This window comes from Drosophila eugracilis, unplaced genomic scaffold (assembly GCF_018153835.1).
Source record: "Drosophila eugracilis isolate 14026-0451.02 unplaced genomic scaffold, ASM1815383v1 contig_2152, whole genome shotgun sequence".
Classification (NCBI taxonomy): domain Eukaryota; kingdom Metazoa; phylum Arthropoda; class Insecta; order Diptera; family Drosophilidae; genus Drosophila; species Drosophila eugracilis.
Window position 1 is genome coordinate 1,238,521 of NW_024573036.1, and position 21,984 is coordinate 1,260,504.

Sequence of the window (21,984 nt, forward strand, 5' to 3'; positions counted from 1 at the left end):
GTGGGAACTTTTACGAATTGTAAGACTTAAAAATCATCTGATTTTTCTACCAGTGTATCCCCCTGTTAAACGTGTTTGGCATGAGCCAAAACCGTGCTGTCGAAGCATCACAAGTGCCAAAGTGAGCACTGCCCAGCTGAAAGTCCCTCCACTGCCCCCCGGAAATCATACCCATGTCCCGCACTTGTAACGCTCGAGTTAAGTCGGTCGGTAAATTATAAGGCGAAACTCTTTTGCCCAGCCGGGCATATCAACAGTTGGCTCCCTAACTCATCAGATCCCAAACGATCTGGCGTTTTATAACACCCTCCGGGGATCGAAAGAGGCCATTGTCTAACGCGGTTTGCCATATAACCAGACTATTATGTTACCATTGACAACTATAGTAGATCCCCCGAATAATCACTGTATTGTCGAAATGGCTTTCGCTGGCCCTAAATAACTCAATTCGAATCAATTTGACAGCCAGCCAGCTGTTTATTTATAATGTTGGTTGGTTTACTTAATAGATTTTCACTGTCATCCCATTATTTGGGTTACTTTTTTTCAGCCTTTCGGTTTAAATGGAGCACGATTTCCATTATTGAACTGTTTGGTTTACTGCCACTTTTAATTAAACAGTCAGAAGCAACAGCTGAAAAGATATTTAACGGCGATATCCTTGTCACTCTCCGCCGATTATCCTTTTAATGCTGTAAACTCTGCATGCATTTATCCTTAATGGATTGTGCATGTCTCTGGGCTTCTGTCTTGCCACTCTTATACCAGACCGTTATTTCCGTATACGAGTTCGCTGGGCTGAGCAGGTTGCAACTTGTTCGACGCTCAGCGGCCAACAAGTCGTGTCCATCAACTTATCGGCTCTATTAAGAAGGTGTTAATAAGAATTATATCATCTAATAATTTGCCACTATTTTATATTACCACAACATTTTGTTTTATCATTATAGTTTCTTTCACCAATAGTATCTTCAAAATGTATCAATTAAACTTAACAAGTTAAATTTCATAATTAAGAATTAAAGGTTTCCTTACCTAACTTACTTTATGTAACATTTTATTATGTTAACTACCATTTTTTACTATTTTCCTTTTCAATACTTACAATAACTTTGGTTTCCTGCATTGTCCTATATTGCCGAGCACCTCTTCTCAGAAATAATGGCACTTATTCCGCTGAACGCTTCCGCCATTACGGCCATAACGCTCTGAAGCATTTGGCCAACAATTAGTGAGCGTTTGCAAATTGCTCAACACTGGCCCAACATCTTGAGGTGCCAAGAAGTTTGAGTTTTACAAAAAGCCAGCCAAGCTGAAGCAACCATCATCTGCAGAGAGAGAAAATTGAGTAATATTTCTAATTTGATGTATAAAAATCAAAAATTCTGCAAACAACATTCCAGTTTCTTCCGTTCTCTTAGTCAATCTTGATTTTCTTTTAATATTTTAATCAAATACTTTATGCATTTAGAACCCTTTTGTCTGCGTGTAGCAGCAACTCCACTCGAAATGCATTGCATGAGCAGCTCTTCCCGTTAATGAGCAGATGAGATGAGAGTTGGCCAAGAAGCGGCTTCGAGATTGCAGATTATTAAAAATCAGCAAACGAAATTCAGCAGCAAAAACCGAAGGGAAACCTGCAAAAAAGTGATACATTTCCATTTTTCAGCTGCGTTTTTCGCTCAAATCGTTTGCAGAGCAGACACTCACACATCCGAAAAGCCAGCATACGTTGCAATAATTAAAACTTGGTTAAAATATAATGCCCAAGGGGGAGGGGTGGCCTGGTGGTACAATGCATCATCGTGTTGATGTTGCGATGCGAAACGACCGCACCTAATTGGTTTTGCATGAGTTAGTTGCTGCTGTTTATATAGCGGTGGGTGCATGGAAGACTGGGCGGAGAGGGCGTGCCGCGAGATGCCAACACATTTGTGGCAAAAATCGAAAAAAAAAAGAGAAACACATGGTATCAAATCGAGCAGTGTAATGCCACTTTGACCGTTGTCAATTTGTCCAGAATCGGGATTAGATGAAAATTACCTAACACGGCTTACACTTAAAGAAGATTTGTTTTAAAATAAGTTGATAATATCTTTAAGGTATGTAAGTAATAGCATTAATGATTCTAATTCATATTTTGTAAGGTGTTATACTCGAAAAGAAGAAGTGTTCTTATAGAAAATATCTTTTAAGATTCCGAAATAGCAATAAACTTGGATTAATAGTTTTTGTCAGTTGGTGTGAGTTGTTAACAGATCTAAAAATGAACTATACATTTTATATTTTTTGTATTTTGACATTTTGACAACACATCTCTCCAAACAAATCGATTGCAATCGGAATAAGCTGAATGGCAAACAAAGAGCTAAATGACGCCTTTCGATTGTTGCACAAATGCTTGTTTTCAAACCAACATGCCACATCATGTTTGGCCACCTTTGGCTCCCTTTCCCCGCTAATGTTATGACATAATTAAAGCCCGACACATGTTTGCTTGCTTTTCCGCGCTGTGGTCAGCTGTCTACCTGTCTGCTCGTCCAGTTGTCCACCCCTCGCTGACATGTCACGACACCTCGTGGGGTTCTGGATGATGAAGATGAAAGGGTTGGAGCTGTGAAATGTGTGGGAATGCATATTTTAAATGCAATTTAATGTGTACAGCAACCCAGCATGTATCTGTAAATATCTATGAAGCATCGGTCACTAAAATAAAATGGTTGAAACCGAAACAAATGAAACAATTTTCCCTTGCAATTTATCTTTCAAATGGGTGCCAAAGTGCTGAAGGTTTCCTTCCTGCCTCTCAGTTGGGCTTCTGAATTTATGCGTTCACATGGCTTTACTCTGTCCCAATAACCCTTGAAATACTGAGATGTTTCGCAATGAAAAGTTGATGATTTGGTTGGTGTACATATCATAGTCTTTAAATATTGTATATAAAAATATTCAAATTAGTATACTGACTTTAACTGTATTTTAGAGAAGTTCTTGAGTTAGCAAAAATATTATTTTGTATTTTATTAACTACTTTTCCACCTCCATGATTTTAATTTAATATTTTTTCTAGATGAATTTATATATTTTAACTTGGGCTTTTAGGCTCTAGTTACATCTGCAAGAGTATAAAAACGACTTGTTGGAAGGTCAACCTGCTTTCCATTTTATTGCATATATTTATTTTTCATTCACACGCCCGCTCGCACATCCTGGACTCCCAACACCCAACTCCCGACTCCCACATAGCAACATTTTAATATTTCCCCCAGATGAGGACCCAGGATGAAGATGTAGATGTGGATGTGGAGGAGCTGGTAAGGCAACGGCCATATTTCACAATTTATTGTGCTTGTCAATTGCAAGGAGGCAAAAAAATTGCTGCCATGCCATATGCATACTCGTTCTTGAATAGCAAGAGTTTAGGGGAAGTTCGTAGATTTATTCTAGTGGAAATATTGCATTTTGATATCTCGCATCCAACTTAATGTTGGCAAATCATCATCGCAGATCCAAGTGGTTTGCTTTTGGGGGTGTGTGCTCTTGGCCTTGCCATCAAATTTGTTAATGGAATACAACGATTCTGAAAGCTGTGCAATTAGAAAGTGCCTTTAAATTGTATAAATTATTTAAATAATATGCAGTACATTTTTTTTAGTGTCTCCTCAGCTCATCGATGGCCAATGTCAATATCTCTGCCATCTATTATTAGCTTAGCAAAAAGCTGTCCCTCCAAAACAACTTATTGTTTTTATTTGCCAAACGAATGGCATAATCACTGGTAAATCTATATGCACATATGTACATTTGACATTCAACTCTGCCCTGACCCCTGAAAAAACGACAAAAAAAATGGAAGATGGAAAATGAAAACAATTTTAAGGGCAGGTTGAGTTGGCTCGGCAGTTGGCTTGTAAGTGGCTCTTTGACTTGGCCATTAACGCAAACTTGACACATTGATGACAACGTTGTTATTGGCGCTATCGTTTGTGCCATCCATGGTGTCTGTCGCCTAACACTTGGCTATATCTGTGGATATATATATATATATATATCTGGATGGATGGATAGACGTGGCACGGTGTAAGTTTAGATTTATGATAAGTCACGATTCCAGCTGGCTGATGGAAAATTGCGACGAGCATAAGGCCCAAAGGCGAAAAGCATACTTTTTATGCAATCGAAATGCATTTTGGCAGACAGTGGGTGCTCATCAGGCGGCCAATTAAGTTGTTTAATTGAATTGCAAGTGGAAAGTGCCGAGCCAGCCGAACGAGATGAAGAAGCCTCAGCAAAACAATTTGGCAAACGAGCGAAAAACTTAACGAATAATTGTGCCTGAATTCCTTTTATTTTCTTACTAAATATTATTATATTATTATATATGCTTATATATATGAATTAATTCCTGAGATAATTGCCATCTTGTTCCACCTGGAATTTTTCTGTAGTTTTCCGCCAAAGGCCTCAACAATAATGTTCTTACATTTTTGCTTAATTTTTCTGCTGCTCGCATTTCCCGCAAAATGTATTTTCATTCGTGCTGTCTAGCCCGCCTTTTGCAATTTTCACTTCTCCCTCCCGAGGGGTTTTCCAGGGTACCTTCCCTGCACTTTACAAAATTTCAATGAACCGCATTTACGTTTGGTTCGGTTTATCTTTCTTTCCTCTGAATTTCCGACGGCGCCGACATTGCCGTGACAATGCCGAACTCACTTACACACACATATCACCCGTAGACAGAAGGAGTGGGAAATCTGACACTGTAAGAAATTAGTATGAGTTCTTAAAATTAAATTTATCAATATTAAAGTATCTGAAGTTCTAATATTCTAATATTATTATTTCCAAGCAACAAAGATATAAGATTTTCTAGATAATTGTAAACTGCACTCCCTTTTCCTCTCAGCGCGGAAAGTCTTTGCGCTGGGAACTCGTGGAGAATGAGCGTCATCGATGCTCGCAATTTGTGGCTTTCGCCACGCTTAATGCCAATCTCAGTGGGTCCACCTCCCAATCGCCCCCCGTAGCAAGAACCACCCACTGCACCCAATACGGGACCCTCACCCCGCCCATTCCCCCGCAGCCATCGTGCTATCTTGCCGCATTACAATTCACTGACATAATGCAAAAATCGCAGCAAGTCAGGCGCAACTCGTTGATAGGCGTGTTCTGCAATTTCTGTCTGATTGGGAAAGGACCTGGTGAAAGGGGCACAAAGGAGCATTGTATTGTCCCAGTAGGGCTTCAAGGAATTTTGTGAATGGTGGAAGCCTCATGGAGCTGGCTAATTAAAGTTGGTCTGGTTAATATTTACCAGTTCTTGTTTGGCAGATCTAAATTATGAAATAGTATGTGGCGAACTTGGAAATTTTGTTTAAAATTATGACCAGTAATCTTTAAAGGAACAAGCTTTAAAGCAATTATTGGGTGTTTGTTTTGGTAGCAAAGTCTATAAATACACCTAAACATAAGTATAGTATTAGCAAGTATTAGTTAAGTCACTATTACCCCTTCGAGTAGCTGCTAATCATGTTAAGTTTATTGCTGTTGAAACCCATAAAATAATTAAAGTTACCCCCTTGGAAAAGCGTATCGATTGCGATAATCGCTTTAAGTAACCCAAGTGGACAGCGAAAAGTATATAAATCTTGGATTTACGCGGCGCTTTTCTGGTATCAAGGAAACACTAATAAATAGCCCCACTCGACTTTCAATCGATAGATTAGATTCAACCAAAACTGATTAATAGGTATTTGCGAAAATGCTTAGTCGTACGACCGACCTGGAAGGCACCAGTTCAACCAGAAATGCTGAGAGGAGTAGCAATAATTTTGGCCACTGTGGCTTTAGCAGGAGCTATCGACGATTTTGATCCATTCATAGATATACCCTTCAAGCGGATCAAAACTTCGGTGGGTAGATAAACTATAAGGAATTACCTTATAGAAATCTAATCCTAAACTGAGATCAATATTTTAATTTAACTTACCCACCAGATTAGAGTCCAGATTTAACTTCCATTCCCGTTGCAGGCGGAGCGCATTGAAGAGCATGGCTACCCGGCCGAATCGCATTATGCGGAAACCCCGGACGGTTATGTGCTGAACCTGTTCCGCATTCCCCACTCCCCGAAGCTAAACAATGCCGGGGAGCCCCGTCCGGTGGTGCTCATCATGCACGGACTGTTCAGCTGCTCCGATTGCTTCCTGCTCAATGGACCGGAGGATGCGCTGCCGTATAACTACGCAGATGCTGGCTACGATGTCTGGCTGGGCAACGCCCGTGGAAATATCTACTCGAGGAACAACACCAGGCTGGATGTGAAGCATCCGTACTTCTGGAAATTCAGCTGGCACGAGATTGGCTCCATCGACCTGCCCACCACAATTGACTATATCCTGGACCTAACGGGACAGCAGGCCTTGCACTACGTTGGCCACTCTCAGGGATGTACATCCTTCTTCGTTATGGGCTCTTTCAGGCCGGAATACAATGCCAAGATCAAGACGGCTCACATGCTCGCCCCACCCGTTTACATGGGCAATACCACAGAGGGTCTTATTGTGGGCACGGCTCCTTATTTCGGACACCATGGTATTGGCTCCACCCTCTTGGAGAACCAAGTGCTCCTGCCCCAGAACAACTTTATACAGCGGTTATTGGACACCACCTGCAGCAATCGTCCAATTATGCTGAGCTACTGCAAAACTCTGGCCATGCTCTGGGGAGGTCCCGAAATCGGGAACCTGAATAAGGTGAGTGCTTCTTAAGATTATTTTTCAGAAAAATTAATATACAATTTTTATCCTAGACACTTCTCCCACAAATTGCTGAAACACATCCAGCCGGAGTCTCCTCTAACCAGGCCATTCACTACATCCAGTCCTTCGCCTCGAACGATTTCCGCTTGTACGATTGGGGAACCCGGAAGAACTTGGAATACTACGGAGAGGCAGAGCCTCCAGCATATGACATTACCAAAATAACCTCTGAGTTGTATCTTTACTATGGATTGCAAGATGGTTCGGCAAACAAGCAAGACATCTCCCGACTGCCCGATCTCCTGCCCAACGTGGCTCTGCTCCATGAAGTGCCTGATCCCACTTGGGGACATTTGGACTTTATATTTGCCACAGAGGTCAAGAAGGTCATTAACGATATGGTGTTAGATTATAGCAAGGCTTACGATGCGGCAGCATCTAAGAAATAAAATAATTTATTTCTTGAACTAAAAATAATACGAAGTTTAAGTTAAATAAACGCTAAAATCATTTTCAAATAATTTTTCCCAAATTCAGTTATTATTTTTGAGAAAGACCCTAAGTGAGTGACCTCCTGAGACAGTTTTCGCCAAAATGACAAACGTGCCGAGCTAATTACCAGTTAACAAGTGTCTGCTGCTGGTCGGGTTGTATCATCCTCAGTCTGCCTCGCTCCCTTAACTTGGCTTGGTCACGCCTCTGTGATGTACAACTTTTTTCCTCCGGGTTTGTTGACAAACATTATCGCTGGCTGGATAACGTGGTTAGCTGGTCTCGTCTCCACTTACATAACCCCTCAACCACCCGCAACCTAAATTGCAGTAATTAGCACTGGGGTCTCCACGAGTTGGTTTTGTTTGGCGGTTTAGTTGGGGGCAGTCGCAAATATGCTTATAATGATGATTTATGTGGTTAAGTGAGCGGTTATCACTCGGAGGGATAAACATTGATAAGGGGGAAAGTATATTGGTTTCCTAGAAGGGGAGCTTATATGCTGGAGGGACTTTAAAACCAATTAAATTATGATTATCGGGAATGTAAAAGGTATAAACTTCATCAAGCGGAATCACTCGCCAATAAAACTTTTTGAAAAAGGAATTTCTGTGTTATCAGGTGTTATCAGCTAACACTTGTTAGATTAAGAGTTAGATTTAAATCGCGTTAGGTTTAAAAGTCCCCATCTCTACCCCCTGGTGCAGTGAACCCCCTAGATAATTAATTGACTCTAAGTAATTCCCATTCACTGCTCACTCAGGAGAACTTCGCACTTCGGCTGGCTTAAGCCCCTCGCCCCTCTCCTCGACTCTTGGCCATCAACCATTAAAGCCAGCCTGGTGGCAATTAAACCGCAGCTCTTTATTAATCGCGGACCGCTGATGTGGAAGAGGATAATGCCGGTGACGAGGCTCAAGTGCGTCAGCAGACGAAAAAATCCACGAAAAAGTTAATGGCGAACGGAAATTGCAGATCATCAAAGGCAACAGGGGAATAAAATTAATAAAGTGTAAAAGGATTTTGTCCCGGCGGGAGAGAAGACAAACTGGCGGGCGGGATGCACATCCCAGACATCTGGGCGGTTATAAATCTGCCGGTTAGCCCCGCTCAAGACCTGACCCTATAATCCTTTATTTTCGTTTTCAATTTGTTGGAAAAGGCAAACAGAAAGTGTAAAAAGTATTTCTCATGCGGAAAATCCACAGTGACTGGCCAAGCGCTGACAAACTTTTCCCACTTTTCCCGCCTTTCCACCCCAACTCTGGCCCTCGCTCTTCTCCATCTTACCTCTTCTGTCTTTTCCTAAGTGGCTGCGACACTTTTGTATGCATAATTTAAACAAAAGTCGCCAAAAAACTGGGTGGAACGAGGGCCGAAAAACAAGCAGCAGCAACAGAAAGTTGCAATTGCAAAAATTGAAAAATTTTTCGCATAAAAATATGCGCCAAGCATGAACAGACCTCGAGAAAACAAGAGAAAAATCAGAAATAGCAGGAAATCTTACTCGCAGCCAAGATGTCGACCAAGTGTCGTGCATGGTGTTGGCCAAATGTTTATTGTCAAAAAGTTGGGCACAATGCAGATTGCCTTAAAAGAAGAGAGTCAAAGGGCACAACAATAAGAAGAATATTTTCACAGTTATTAGACCACTAATAAACTTTACTTAAATCAAAAAAATTAAAATTCAAAATCATCTAGGTTATTTAACCATTTGCCTTAATTTAACTTCTGTATATAATACTTTTACTTGAACATAAGTCCTTCTAATTTATTAAGCCAATTAAATGTCCATTTACTTGCCCTGCTTTCTCTTGAAAAACAACCTCTAAAAGAAAAGCTTGTTTGCGCCAAAAAGTTTCTGGTTTTAAAGTAATTAAATTTACATTTGCTTAATCAAAAACAATCCTCGAGTTATGATGTTATTGTAGCAACCTTTTTTCATTTATTTACTTTTAAAGTTTCAGGAATTCTTAACATAAACTGAATCCAAGGAATGTTATAAAAGATAGTAATCATAATAGCAAATTAATAAAACTTTTATAAATAATAATGCATTTTTTGAACATGAGCTATTATTACTTTGTAACGGTTACTTTAAATTTAAACCGTGAACACATACCAAAGCAGTATTTTATTTTTCTAGTAGACATTAAGAGCTTTTAGATAGCTTTTCTGTCTTCAGTGACTTCCTCTTACTCTGGTCACACTGCTGAGGCGACGGTCGAAACGAGTAAAAAATTCCGATAATTGCAATTAATATAATTATAAAAAGAGAAGCAGTAGAGTAAAAATGGAGGTGGAAAGCCCGGAACACACACGAGATTTCGCCGAAGTGGATATAAACAACGGGGCGGCATCTGGATCGGAGGACGAGGAGGAGGAGGTACCTGCGCCGGGAAGCGTAACTCTGGATCGGAATGAAAGTGATCTATTTGTGTCGGCACTGAGCCCCAGCAGTATTGGGGATATCCACGTAAGTGAGGGCAATAAACCCGTGAGCAGCCCGCATCAGGAGGTCTATTAAATTAGCTTCCATTTTGGGGCGTCGGTTGCTTTATCAGAGTTTGCTTTGTTTGGTTTTGATGACTACGTCACGAGAGCCGCCCACCAGCAAAGCTTGTTGCTTCATAGAAATGAGTTTGAGTATGAGTTTTTTACACCCTAAATATCCTACAGCCGCTGCAAGAGGTCCTAACCGACGATGGGGACTACTTTATCAGCATTGTTGTCTCGGATCCACAGAAAATCGGCGATGGCATGGGGTCCTATTTGGCCTACAAGTGAGTCACCCGGACGCCTTATCATAGAAATACATTACAAACCTTATCTCCTTTCCTAGGGTGACGACCAAAACGAACATTCCAAAATTCAAGCGCAGCGAGTTCAGCACACTTCGTCGCTTCAGTGATTTTCTCGGGATTCACGATCTTCTGGTGGGCAAGTACATGCGGCAGGGTCGCATCATACCGCCAGCGCCTTCTAAGAACATAATCGGTAGCACGAAGGTCAAGATTAGTCCGCAGCAGAGCGAGCCTGGTACTCCCATGAACCAGGAGTGGGTAGAGATCCGCAGGGCGGCCCTAGAGCGGTTTGTCCACCGCACCGCCCAGCATCCGGTGTTGCGTGTTGACCTGGACTTTATGAACTTTCTGGAGAGCGACCAGGAACTTCCGCGTTCCGTGAACACCTCAGCTCTCAGCGGAGCAGGCGTGATCCGGCTATTCAACAAAGTGGGCGAGACAGTGAATAAGATTACCTACAAAATGGACGAGAACGATCCTTGGTTCGACGACAAGATCACCGAGGTGGAAAGCCTGGACGCCAATCTGCAGAAGCTGCACAATGCCATGAAATCATTGGTCACCTCACGACGGGAGTTGTCGCTGCTCACAGGTTTGGTGGCTAAGTCGGCGGCCATGCTGAGCACCTGCGAGGAGCACACTGGACTTTCAAGGGCTCTGTCCAACCTGGCGGACGTGGAGGAGAAAATCGAATTGCTGCGCTCTGAGCAGGCAAACTCGGACTTCTTCATTCTGGCAGAGTTCATCAAGGATTACTTGGGCCTATTTGGGGCCATCAAGTGCATTTTTCATGAGCGGGTGAAGGCCTTTCAGAATTGGCAGTACGCACAAATGCAGTTGTCCAAGCGACGGGAGAATCGCGGACGTTTTGAACTGTCCAACAGAGCGGATAAGCTAGACCAGGCCCAACAGGAAGTGGATGAGGTGCGTTTGGGTTTTAGTTCGTTCTATTATTAATTCTGTGTTCTTATATTTTAGTGGCAAGGAAAGGTGCAGCGCTGTCAGCAGCAATTCGACGACATTTCGGCTGAAATTAAACGTGAAATGGAGCGCTTTGAATTGACTAGAGTTAAAGACTTCAAAGTAAACATTATCAAGTATATAGAAGACCAAATGGCGCATCAGCAACAGGTGAATTTCAATATTTCCATAGTTTACACACAGGGTTAATGATCTTTGTTGTCTTTCAGATCGTCAGCTATTGGGAGGCCTTTGCTCCGTATGCCCGCGAAATTGTTTAACTTATATTCCGATCATCGATGCATTTCCAGAAACTTTTTGATTAACTAACAGCTATGCGCGCTAAGAACTTATTCAGCGGGACCAAATTCGTTCTTAATCTATCGATTTGGAGCTACAATTTCGCCTTGAGCTATTATCTTGCAATTCGCCGCCGAAGCTCGTATTTTTATGAAACTGCTTTCGATTCCTCTCAAGCATAGAAAAGTTCAACTTTATCGTTGCATTCACAAAGCCTATATCTCTATTCATACACAGTAAATTTTATCAAGGCTTTTATACATTCACAGAAAGCTGAAAGTTTGCAGCAGACTTCCAGTTCTGCGTATTCTCATTCTAAGCATGTTTTTGGTATTATCTAAAACTCGGCAATGTGGATCTAGTAGATAGATAAAAGTGAAGAAGACTCATTGGTCATTTCCAAATTGAAGTTTGTACCATTTAACTGGGAAGCGGTTTTCCCGGTTTATTATTGGTATACTTATGTATTTATATATATACATATATATATTCCTATTAAAAGATTTTGTATCATGACAAAGAGAGCATTTCAACAAATAAATTTGTAAATATGTATAGATGTAAATAGTTCTTGTTGTGTGCATATTTGGGTTTATAAAGACAAGATCCCTTGAAAAGAGTGAATGTACCTTATGTTTTTCTTTATATCTCGAAATTAGTTTTGGAACAAACTCAATTGCAAACATATCAAGTTAAATGTGTTTTTAAAAGTTTCAGGGAACCATAATTCATTTAGAGTTTATTCCGCTTATATGTAATAACCTTACGCATTATTTAAGTGATTCTTAAGTGCAGAACTTTAGAAGTTCAATGTTTTACAGATAATTCGATTCTATAAGGTTATAATAACCAACCTTTCTTTTTGAAAATCCAGCATAACTTAACATTCAAATTTTGAGCGCCATATACTGCAAATCTAGTATTTATTCATACACAGCTTTTTAGCTATGATTTTTCATTAGTGAACGAACGGTCACATTGTTTCACAAACCAAAAGAAGAAGAAGTGTTTAGTCATTTTCAAACGAAATTGTTTCTCGAAGTTTTCCAAAAAACGGCCATATAAGACGCCTTGAAACAATTTCCTTCTAAGCTTCTTCTAAGATATCAACAAGACGACAACAACCATGGAGTTTCCTCACTTGGGACAGCACTGCAGCGAGTCTACTTGCAACAGATTGGGTGAGTCGCCAAATGTGGCCAACCAGGAACCAGAAACTAATTGAATTAATTTCGATCTACATCCAGATTTTCTGCCCGTTAAATGCGACTCGTGCGACAAGGTCTTCTGCGCCTCCCACTACAATTACGAGCGTCACAACTGCCCGGGTGCCCACAAGAAGAACGTGCAGGTTCCCGTTTGCCCCCTTTGTCGTGAGCCTGTGCCCACGCCACCCGGAGTCGAGCCCGACGTCACCGTGGGCCAGCATATCGACCAGCAATGCAAGTCGGAGAGCAAGAAGATCTACACTAATCGCTGCCACGCCAAGGGCTGCAAACGCAAGGAACTCATTCCGGTGACATGCTCCCAGTGTCACTTGAACTTCTGCCTGCGTCATCGCCACACGAGCGACCACAACTGCCAGCCGCAAAGTACGAAGCCAGCAGCTGAAACAGGGACATCTTCCGCCACTGGTGGATGGCAATCCATATTCAAATCCTCCTCGGACACCCGCTCCATGGCAGCTCAGGCAGCTGAGAGGCGTAGGCAGATTAAGCCCACAAGCAACAGCATGAGCAATACCAATTCCAGACCAAGACCAGTGCAGGCCACACAAGTACAAAACATACAGGGCAATATGGTAAGTTTGCGAGTTTCCTACAAATAGAAATAAACTCTTCTAAAAAGCAAGGGGAGAATTTCGTAATTTTAGATTCAAAATTTGTTTAAATAACATATTCCTTACTAAAGTGAAGGAAAATTATGATACAAAATACCCTTCTATGATATCAAAACATTTAACAAACTTAATTTCTTACTTTCAGAGCGAAGACGAAGCTCTTGCGCGAGCCCTAGCCTTATCAATCATGGAGCAGGATGACGCTGCGGAACGCAACCGCCAATCACCAGCCCAAAACAACGCCCAGCAAGTAACCGTGGGCGGGGGCGAAAATCAGCAGGGAAATGCGAAGGACAAGTGCCTGCTGTCCTAGTTTATACAAGGCAGCTATGTCTCAACATATCCATCACTTGACCAGCAGCAAGAAATCTGCCCAACTATTAGATGTTAATCAAACTTCGTTATCGTAATATTTTGTTGGTAATTTACTTCGACTTCGTCACATTCTACGTGGTTTAGCAAAAATAAATCAATGTTAATTCTACATTTTTGGAAAGCTTAAATGGAGTTGTTTAACACGGATCTTTGAAAGGGAAACGAGGAAAACGATCCTATTGCAAATCGGTCTTACTCAACTCTAAAAAGATAAATATGATACAAGACTTAGCTACATAAATAGATACACGTAAATAGTTATACAAGATTGCAAATTATTCGGAATTGGCCTGCATTTGTGTTTCCACAATGTGTTCCTCCACGATTTTTTCCTGTGACGGGCCTTCCGAGGGAACCACTTCCTTCTGGGCAGCGGCTTCTTCTGCTTTCGGTTCCTCCACCAGTTCGGATTTATTGGACAGCGTGCTTAACTTCCTGCCAAGTGTGGGACCTTCCACAGAGGATGATGTGCTGATTTTCCGAGCTGCTGCTGCAAAACTGGCCACTCCCTCGGCGGCCAGAATACTGGCGCTGGACAAAAGTATGGACACTTGCTCTGCCGAAGGGCAACTCGTGATGATCATATCATCGGTAGAGTATCCATTAGTGGTCAGCAGTTGCTCCAGCTTCACAAAGGATTGAATGATGTTGTTCTAAGTGGAGAAATTAATTTATAGCAGCCTACTTTATGGCTTAACTGGTTTAAAACTTACGCGGATCGGCCGAAATATAATGAATTCTGTATCTCGATTGCTCAAATAAAGCTGCATAGCACGCTGAAGCACCGCTAGCTTAGCTTTAATCAGGCGCTGGGTCTCCTGTATGATACTGCTTATCTGCTGTGGACTGGCCCACGGGCTTTGCCTTAAGACATAGCTGACCTTCGAAGTCTCTGGTGACTGGGGCGTTCCTGGGATGGTTTGCGCCAACAGACTTTGAGCCTTTTCCAGGAATGTAACGAGGGGTCCCACCAGCATGTGGACTGCATCCTTGATGTATTTCTCACATACTGACTTTAGCTGGCGATCCACCTCTTTTCGGGAGTCCAGCAAATGCTCCTTGATCTGCGGCGTGCCTTCAAGCAGGAATTCTAGCAGAGCATTGTTGCTGCCCATGGAAAACAGCTGTTTCCGTTTCTGCAGAAGACCGAACGCTGCTGTCTTCACTTTGCTAAAGTCCAAGGAGGTTTCCTTTACTGTAAAGTCAACGCGGAATGGAGCAATCTGTTCCCGCAAAATAAGCAAGTGCTTAATTTCAAACAGCTCGCCATCTATTGGCGTTTTGCTAGCTGAAATTTTTCCAGCAGCATGGGAGACACTTTGAATGCACAGCTTCAGCGCCTCCTGAGACAGGCCCTGGAAAATAGGTCGATCAACGCAACGGTAAAGTCTGGAAAGGCACACCAATGTCCGACGAACTGTGGGATACCACATTCCATGCAGATCAGCAGGAGAATCTAAAGAGTTGACATGTTAGATGTTGTATGTTGTTGGACGCTGTATCGTGCTTTAAAATCTTACTCATTTGCTTGACCCTGTAGGCAGTGTCCACACTTTCCGTCTCCACAGCACTCGATACACTTGATATCATGGATGCGCGAGAATCAGATCGACGCAAGGGGGGAGGTTCTTGGAGCGACAAGGCAATGCTCTGAAATACGCAGTTTTAAGAATATAATCAATTTAAATAGACAGAAATCACTTACTTCCATCATTTCCAATTTTTCTGGGTATGCCAAATCTCCAGACGAGGGATTAAAGTTCTGAATGTCCGACTGGAGGTATAAATGCGCTCGAAAGACCAAACGCTCCTGCACATCCTGGAGAAGCTGATGAGCAATGGTAGCAAAAGCCTCCAGGGCAGCAGCTGTTCCATTAAGAAATTTATTAAATGTGATTCCAATTTAAAAAATTACATTAACTTACGGTTCTGCTGGACATGCTCTTCGAGCATTTCAATACGTAAAATTGAACAAATCTCCGCCAGTGTTTCCAAGTGATTGATGTGTATGATAAAGGGCCGCATGGTGTCGTAGAGAATGGTGCACAAACCCTCTAGGTAAACTCTGAACAGATCGACCAATTAAATACTTAAGCCATTTAGATGACTGAATATGCTTACGTCAGGTGTGGAGCTCCTGTGCTGAAGAACTGGTAGAACAACCGCTGTTCGTCCTGGCATATATGCACCAGAAAAGCGCAGGCACTCCGTGTAAGTGAGCAGTGATCGCCCTTGTGGGCGATTTTTACGTTTTGTATGGACAGATTAACAGCCGGCGACATAACGCTGGCCCGCTGGGCTAAGTAGTGCTGCTGCAGGTCCGCCATAAGCTGTGCGTAGTCATGGCTGTGTTCCGAACGAGCCTCAATTAACTGAGCCACGCGCTTCACCTTCGCTGCGGCAGTTTGATATTTCCCGTAGTACAAGGCAAAGGCAGCATCTGGCGCCTTGAGCGCCGTGGAGGCATCCGGCACATTGTTCTTGGGATGCAATGTGGCCTCGGTAGCCTGGTTGATTACGCTGGTCACATAGTTGCGCACTAGACCAGACGCTTTAGCAAGGCACTGCCTGTACTTCACATTGTAAGCAGCTGCGTCTTTGAATTTCGGCTAAAAAGGAGGTTCATTAGGATTAATTTGAGCAAAGATAGGCACAATGCTCACGTTTTCCTCAATGTAATTAAGGCATTCATCGATTTTGTTGAGGCACTCCCGGAACGCTTCGCTAGCCACAGAAAGCGTTGGGCTCTGAAGTCGTTGGTTGAGCAACTCAACCTGACTGAAGTAGTGCAGACGTCGTTGGATCTCGTGGCTTAGGTCCTGAAGCTTCTCCTGCTCCTCGATCAACTGCTCGCTGGCAGTGTTAAGAGCGCTGGTCTTCTGGGACACAAAGTCGTACTCGTCGCAAAGGGCACCCAAGCGCTCCATGGCTCCCGCGATCTGATCAAGCATGTGGGAGCACTCCGCCTTCCGCTGCACCAGTTGCTGCAGGTATTTGTGGTAGTCGGCATCGCCACGTTGCTCGATCTCGGCACTGACGTCCGCAAACCAGAGCAGGAAATCGTTTGTGTTCTGCAGTCCCTCGACGGGCAGTTCAATGTCATCGCCGCTCTGCGGGATGGTTTCGTTCAGAGGCTCGGCAGGACCTGACTTGATGGACGTGTTTGGTGCCGGTGCCTAGAATGAAAGAAATGAGAGTTTACAAATTTCTGCTCGTCAACCCGACTGAGCTTGCTTACCAATGGTCCGGTGTCGCGCCACAGATTGGTTAGAACGTCCAGATGCTCCTCCTGCTGGATGCTGAGCGCCGCCAGTGGGTCCGTCTTGGACTCCCATTGCATGAGGCGGTTGCGAATCTTCCGCAAATTCTCATTTTCGCTTCTCGCATTCTCTACGTCATCCATTTTTCTGCGGCGGATTTAGAAACAATCAATCAGCTGTTCAGCGATGGGAGCACTGCGCCTTCCAGAGATGACTTACTGTGACTGACAGTACAGCATATGCTAAGATAATAACTATGTACATATGCTTTTAAATATAGTTTCTAATTTAAATTACTTTTCTTTTGTAATTTAAATGTTTTATTAAGGAAGTGATGGTACTCTAGTTGAATACCATGTCGGTTAGTTCGTTTTTATTAGATACCTGCAAAGCGATAACTGTAGCGGCTTAATAGCAATACTGTCAGCACTGACACTAAACTGGCGTTTACCACCACTGCAGCATTACTAAAATTCTGTTCATTTCTGTTTTTATTGAATTTTTGTCAATTTTACCGGGGAAATACAGCTTACGATGGCCCCGCAGCCGGTGGTAACGGGGCTCTCCCCGAAGGAGGGTCCTCCTGGCACTCGCGTCATTATCCGCGGCGAGTTCCTGGGCACCCGAGTGCAAGATTTGATTGGTAGGCGTAGTCTGCCCCAAATATCTTTAGTTTTATGATGACTTGACCTTCCCTCAAACCGTAGGCCTAAAAATCTGTGGCTCCGATTGTCTGCTGTCCGCGGAATGGAAATCACCCAACAAAATTATTGCGCGAACTGGTCCGGCGAAGGGGAAAGGCGACATAATAGTGACAACTTTGAGCGGCGGAGTGGGCACCTCTACGGTGCAATTCCGTGCCTACCACGAGACTATTGGACCGCTCAAAGAGTCGGCCGTGTGGATCGAGGAGTCGCCCTCGCAAAACTTCGCCTGGGGTCGTCGCACTTTGGCGCAATCCGGACTGACGCAGGAGGATCCTCTCGGCCTGTCCATTGAGGGCAACGAGCAGAAGATTCCTGAGGATTTGAGAGACCTGTTTCCAGAAGCCTGTGGCGATCTGTCTCAGGAGCACTTCTCACCGGCCTGGTTTCTGCTCGAGAATCACCTGGCCACCTCCTTTGAGGATCTCAAGGCGGGCCTGTCCTATTTAAAGCGGAAAGTGGAGAGCCAAAAAGAGGGCCAGCTGTCCTTTCTCAAGTCCAATGCTGGCTCGGTGATTGATCAATTGGACACGCTAATGAACATTCGGGACAAGCTACAGGAGGATGTTAAGTTGCACGGCAACGAAACCCTGAATGTTCTGGAGACATCAATAGAAAGTAAGTGATGCATTTATTTAAAGCGGTGCTTTTGTAAAAGGGTTTCTTCCTTTTTAGATTCTATCAGCGAGTCGCAGAAGATCTTTACGGATGTGCTAGTGCGCAAGGAGAAGGCAGACTCCACCCGGTCTGTTCTCTTTGCTCTGTCACGCCACAAGTTTCTCTTTTGTCTCCCAAATTCGGTGGACCGACGTGCTAAGGCGGGCGAATACGACATTGTGGTTAACGACTACTCCCGAGCAAAGAATCTCTTTGGCAAGACGGAAATTCCCATCTTCCGCAAGGTGCTAGAGGAGGTGGATCACAGGATATTGTCTATAAGAAAGCAGTTGCACGAGAAGGTCGTTAAAATGCCACAGAGTGTAGAGCAACAAAAGAAATTGATCAAGGCCCTAATTAGTTTGGAAGTCCAGCAGAGTGGAACCCCTATTGGCGATAAACTGCGTAACATCGATCCGGCTTGGGATGCCATCGAGGCCAGAGCTAAGTATCTGGAAGGCACCTTCCGTCAGACATTCGAACAGCATGCCAATAAAGACTCGGGCGCGCAAGAGAAGTCCAAAAACAGGGATCCCAGCCAGGCACCCAGTCGGGTAAACTTCTGTGAGGAACTGTGCGATATTGCCGCCTCCCAACTGCCAGATTTATGGCGTCTGGGTCAACTGTACTTCACTGGAGAGCTGCGCGGACCACATGATCCTAAACCTGGAGACTTTAAGCGAATGATTTTGAACGCCATTGAAAAGTTTTGTGTCTATTTAAGATTGGCTATTCTCATAGCTGCCGATCAGCGTGCACTTCGGCAATCCAGCGGCTTGGCCTGGCCCATTGGCTCCTCTTCGGCCACGCATCAGTTCCTTCCGTGGATACCGCAATGTCTGCGCTACACCAGGATAGCCTATGCCACGCTTATAAGCTTAGATCTGCCCTCGGAAGCCTTTAGACATCATCCAGAAACTCATTGACGAGGTGCGGCTTTTCTGCTTCTCAATAATCTTCAAGCGATCCACGGATCGATGTAAAAAGTTGGGCAGTCAGGAGACATGGGAGTTGGGTGTAGAAGAGTATCCGGGTGCCACTCTGCTTCCCGCTGCCTTGGAGACATTGCTCATCGAAACGCTGGACGAGGTGCAGTCTGTGTGCATGCAGAGGGAGTCGCGAGAGGGTAATCTCCTCGAGCCCCAGTCAGATGGACAAAGAGAGGTGACACAGCGCTTGCAGGAATTCCTATCCGCCTTTAGTGCGGTAATCGAAGAGCTGGCCTTTCACTCCCACGACGACGAGACGCCCACCCATAACGTGTCGCAGCTACTGGGATTCCCTAATGCTCAGCAACCTGACTCAGTTGCTGGGAGCGGTGGAGGAGGGGCTGTAACCTGGGAGCAGCGCATGCTTTGTTGCCTGGCTAACTATGCATATTGCAACAAGAGCTTCTTTCCGCACCTAGGCGAGATTTTTGTGCGCTACGGTTATCCACTACCTACCCTGGCAATCGAAACGGCCAGGTACACGGTAAATCAGCTCTTCACAAATCTACTAGAGGAGTATGTTGAGCACAAGGGCGATCCACTTGTGGGTACCATAGAGCCATCTATGTATCTGGGTCGGTTTCAATGGGATCACGAGATGGAGATCGGCCAGCTGCGCCCTTATGCCCACGAATGCTGCGATAACTTAGTTGGTGTCTACTCCGAGATCTACAGCATCTCTCCGGCATTACTGCGCCCGATCCTAGAGTCGATTGTGCAAACCATATCCGAGGAGCTGGCTCGCCTAATGAGCTGTGTCCAGCGGTTTAGCTTCACGGGAGCGATTCAGGCCCATGTGGATATCCGTCTACTGAGGGATTCTTTGGAGGGTTATGTAAATGAGACAGCCAAGTAAGTAATGCAAATAAAATCAAAAAAAGAGGTATTACATTTCATCATCTTAATCTCAAATAGGAACTACTTTATGGAGGCGTTGGAGGCCATAAACCCACCCCTAAGTGGCGAACAGAAGCGAAAGGCTGACGAGATTCTGGAGCGAGTTAAACGGAACATGAGACTGCAACTGCTCTGCTTCAGTGTCAAGGATCCTTAGGCACATTCCACTGCTTGGCACTGCCAATGTAGATAGCTTATCCTATAACTAGCTTGTGATTCCCCATTTTCTAGGGATAAATCTTTATTCGGTTGCAAAAAATAATCTTATTTGCTATTGACTCACAGTCCCAACAATTTTGGGTCAAATTCAAAATTGTTTTGGGCCATAGTCTTGATGACCTGTTCCACATCGATGGCGTTGAACTTCTCCTGCACACGCTGCTTAATGGGGTTCTCTATAGCGTCCATGATCTGGTAACGCAAAAGGTTGGGGATCACATTCACCGCAAACTCCATAACGTAATCCAAGGTTCCCGCTCCGTCGCATCGCACCTGGATGTTACCCATGTCGAATTGCAGATCGGTGATTTGCGCCCGCTTGCGCGTGTCCAGAGACTGGCTCACTGCCACGGTGGCGCGTATGTGCTGAACGGTGAACTGCACATGGCCCACTCGCGTCATCATTCCTAGACCCACCTCCCATTGACCGGATCCCGTCACCTGCTGGGTACCAATTTGGAGGACCACCGACACTGTTTTGTTGGCCATGCCAGCAGTTATGTTTCCCACTCGGTAGAAGCTCGAGATTCCATTGATCCATGTGTGTGCCAGCTGGACACTGAACACACCCATGGTGCGGTTCACATCGGGCAAATGGTAAGGATCATAGCCCTTTTGGCGCACCATCTTACGGGCCATGGCTATGGCACTATCCAGTGGAGTTATAGAGTTGGGCAATCGGCGCTCTCCTAAAGTATTCTGGATCATCGTGTCGATTTCGCTTCGCAACTTCTTGTCTGCTTCCTGGAGCATAAATGGCTTCATGGCGTCGAAAACGAGATTGGGAGCTCCGTTAACCACGCTCTGGAAGACGCTGCCCACCAAGCCCAGGTTCTGGAAATCCATTGTCATGTCCGAGAAGGTGATGTCGATTTTAATACGATCGGTGGCTAGGTGGCCATCTCGTTCCACGGCCAAATACGCCGTTGCCTCAGCATAGACGTTCTTCAGAACCACAGTGAAGGGTCCGTTTGCTTTCGAAAAGAATGAGCTCAGCGTATACTGGCCTTTGACCAGCATTTGATCCAGTTGGAGGCCACCATTGAACTGGAAAAAAGTGGATACTAATCATTAAAAACACTATATTCCTGTTCAGAACTCACCTTCATTTCCTTCAAGTCTAGATTCATTTTGTCAATGCGGAACTTGGATAACCCGTAGGCCTTAACTTGCCGCATGTCTAGATTTGCCATGCCCATGCTCTTCTTGACATTGGGCACCTCCAAGGGATCAGGAACTGGCACTCCAGGCAACCCCTGAGGGTCCTCCTGCTGGAAGTGCTCCAGCATGGCCTCCACTTGGGCGGCTATGTTGGCCTGACTCTGCTCGATCGCATGTGCGTCATTCGATTCGCTCGCTTCCTGGTCCACGACTGCTCAAAGGTCAAAATTGAGTGCGTAAGATTAGGGGGATGGGATATGGATTATGCTTACATTCACCAGGTTCCTGGGAGTGGACAATGTGGCAACTACATGTCAAAAGCCCCACGAGTACGGCCACTATCAGCAGCTTCATCTTTTGGGGATTAGCCTGAACTTCGGCTTATCAGTTGAGAAAAAGTAGGAAAACGCGCCAACCTCCGTTCTCGCCTCCGGACAAACACGCACTACCGACTGGTGTATTAATCAGGAGATAATGATGAGCATACAGACGGCGATCCGACGATCAGAAACGCTTATCTTAGGGTGACTCTTCTCGCGAAGCTGCTGATTAAACTCTGAATTGA

General features: G+C 44.3%; 6 protein-coding genes across 6 annotated transcripts; 4 read left to right on the forward strand and 2 right to left on the reverse strand.

Moving 5' to 3' along the window:
• The first annotated feature begins 5,807 nt into the window (after positions 1-5,807).
• Positions 5,808-7,210, forward strand: LOC108110438 (lipase 3). The gene is made up of 3 exons (XM_017219505.2): positions 5,808-5,912; positions 6,033-6,755; positions 6,812-7,210. Exons 1-3 carry the CDS (start codon positions 5,808-5,810, stop codon positions 7,208-7,210), a joined length of 1,227 nt encoding a protein of 408 aa, XP_017074994.2.
• A 2,243-nt stretch (positions 7,211-9,453) lies between these two features.
• LOC108111182 (sorting nexin-2) lies at positions 9,454-11,882 on the forward strand. Its single transcript, XM_017220565.2, has 5 exons — positions 9,454-9,729; positions 9,933-10,036; positions 10,096-10,981; positions 11,036-11,188; positions 11,248-11,882. Exons 1-5 carry the CDS (start codon positions 9,547-9,549, stop codon positions 11,296-11,298), a joined length of 1,377 nt encoding a protein of 458 aa, XP_017076054.1. The 5' UTR covers positions 9,454-9,546; the 3' UTR covers positions 11,299-11,882.
• A 408-nt stretch (positions 11,883-12,290) lies between these two features.
• LOC108111085 (AN1-type zinc finger protein 2A) lies at positions 12,291-13,641 on the forward strand. Its single transcript, XM_017220420.2, has 3 exons — positions 12,291-12,498; positions 12,565-13,118; positions 13,303-13,641. Exons 1-3 carry the CDS (start codon positions 12,444-12,446, stop codon positions 13,468-13,470), a joined length of 777 nt encoding a protein of 258 aa, XP_017075909.2. The 5' UTR covers positions 12,291-12,443; the 3' UTR covers positions 13,471-13,641.
• Positions 13,565-16,974, reverse strand: LOC108111084 (conserved oligomeric Golgi complex subunit 3). Its single transcript, XM_017220419.2, has 8 exons — positions 16,771-16,974; positions 16,196-16,708; positions 15,654-16,141; positions 15,458-15,597; positions 15,238-15,398; positions 15,053-15,182; positions 14,246-14,988; positions 13,565-14,185 (listed from the first exon to the last, which is right to left on the reverse strand). Exons 1-8 carry the CDS (start codon positions 16,933-16,935, stop codon positions 13,808-13,810), a joined length of 2,718 nt encoding a protein of 905 aa, XP_017075908.2. The 5' UTR covers positions 16,936-16,974; the 3' UTR covers positions 13,565-13,807.
• Positions 16,975-17,244: 270 nt separating this feature from the next.
• LOC108110749 (exocyst complex component 2) lies at positions 17,245-20,352 on the forward strand. The gene is given in 5 exon segments (XM_017219959.2): positions 17,245-17,435; positions 17,500-18,114; positions 18,172-19,052; positions 19,054-19,994; positions 20,058-20,352. Coding segments are annotated over 5 exon segments (2,685 nt in total). The 5' UTR covers positions 17,245-17,326; the 3' UTR covers positions 20,197-20,352.
• LOC108110753 lies at positions 20,246-21,872 on the reverse strand. Its single transcript, XM_017219962.2, has 3 exons — positions 21,692-21,872; positions 21,362-21,630; positions 20,246-21,305 (listed from the first exon to the last, which is right to left on the reverse strand). The coding sequence occupies exons 1-3, from the start codon at positions 21,771-21,773 to the stop codon at positions 20,319-20,321; spliced, it is 1,338 nt and encodes a 445-aa protein (XP_017075451.2). The 5' UTR covers positions 21,774-21,872; the 3' UTR covers positions 20,246-20,318.
• Positions 21,873-21,984: the final 112 nt, after the last annotated feature.

Bases quoted from the DNA above. Each gene is read 5' to 3' on its own strand.
- LOC108110438 (XM_017219505.2), top strand. From the start codon at position 5,808: ATGCTGAGAGGAGTAGCAATAATTTTGGCCACTGTGGCTTTAGCAGGA. The intron at 5,913-6,032 runs GTGGGTAGATAA...TTCCCGTTGCAG, and splicing joins TCAAGCGGATCAAAACTTCG to GCGGAGCGCATTGAAGAGCA. The intron at 6,756-6,811 runs GTGAGTGCTTCT...TTTTTATCCTAG, and splicing joins AAATCGGGAACCTGAATAAG to ACACTTCTCCCACAAATTGC.
- LOC108111182 (XM_017220565.2), top strand. From the start codon at position 9,547: ATGGAGGTGGAAAGCCCGGAACACACACGAGATTTCGCCGAAGTGGAT. The intron at 10,037-10,095 runs GTGAGTCACCCG...CTCCTTTCCTAG, and splicing joins GGGTCCTATTTGGCCTACAA to GGTGACGACCAAAACGAACA. The intron at 11,189-11,247 runs GTGAATTTCAAT...GTTGTCTTTCAG, and splicing joins AAATGGCGCATCAGCAACAG to ATCGTCAGCTATTGGGAGGC.
- LOC108111085 (XM_017220420.2), top strand. From the start codon at position 12,444: ATGGAGTTTCCTCACTTGGGACAGCACTGCAGCGAGTCTACTTGCAAC. The intron at 12,499-12,564 runs GTGAGTCGCCAA...ATCTACATCCAG, and splicing joins GTCTACTTGCAACAGATTGG to ATTTTCTGCCCGTTAAATGC. The intron at 13,119-13,302 runs GTAAGTTTGCGA...TCTTACTTTCAG, and splicing joins AAAACATACAGGGCAATATG to AGCGAAGACGAAGCTCTTGC.
- LOC108111084 (XM_017220419.2), bottom strand. From the start codon at position 16,935: ATGGATGACGTAGAGAATGCGAGAAGCGAAAATGAGAATTTGCGGAAG. The intron at 15,183-15,237 runs GTAAGTGATTTC...TGCGTATTTCAG, and splicing joins AAAAATTGGAAATGATGGAA to AGCATTGCCTTGTCGCTCCA. The intron at 14,989-15,052 runs GTAAGATTTTAA...TCAACTCTTTAG, and splicing joins CTACAGGGTCAAGCAAATGA to ATTCTCCTGCTGATCTGCAT.
- LOC108110753 (XM_017219962.2), bottom strand. From the start codon at position 21,773: ATGAAGCTGCTGATAGTGGCCGTACTCGTGGGGCTTTTGACATGTAGT. The intron at 21,631-21,691 runs GTAAGCATAATC...ACCTTTGAGCAG, and splicing joins CTCCCAGGAACCTGGTGAAT to TCGTGGACCAGGAAGCGAGC. The intron at 21,306-21,361 runs GTGAGTTCTGAA...ACTTTTTTCCAG, and splicing joins TAGACTTGAAGGAAATGAAG to TTCAATGGTGGCCTCCAACT.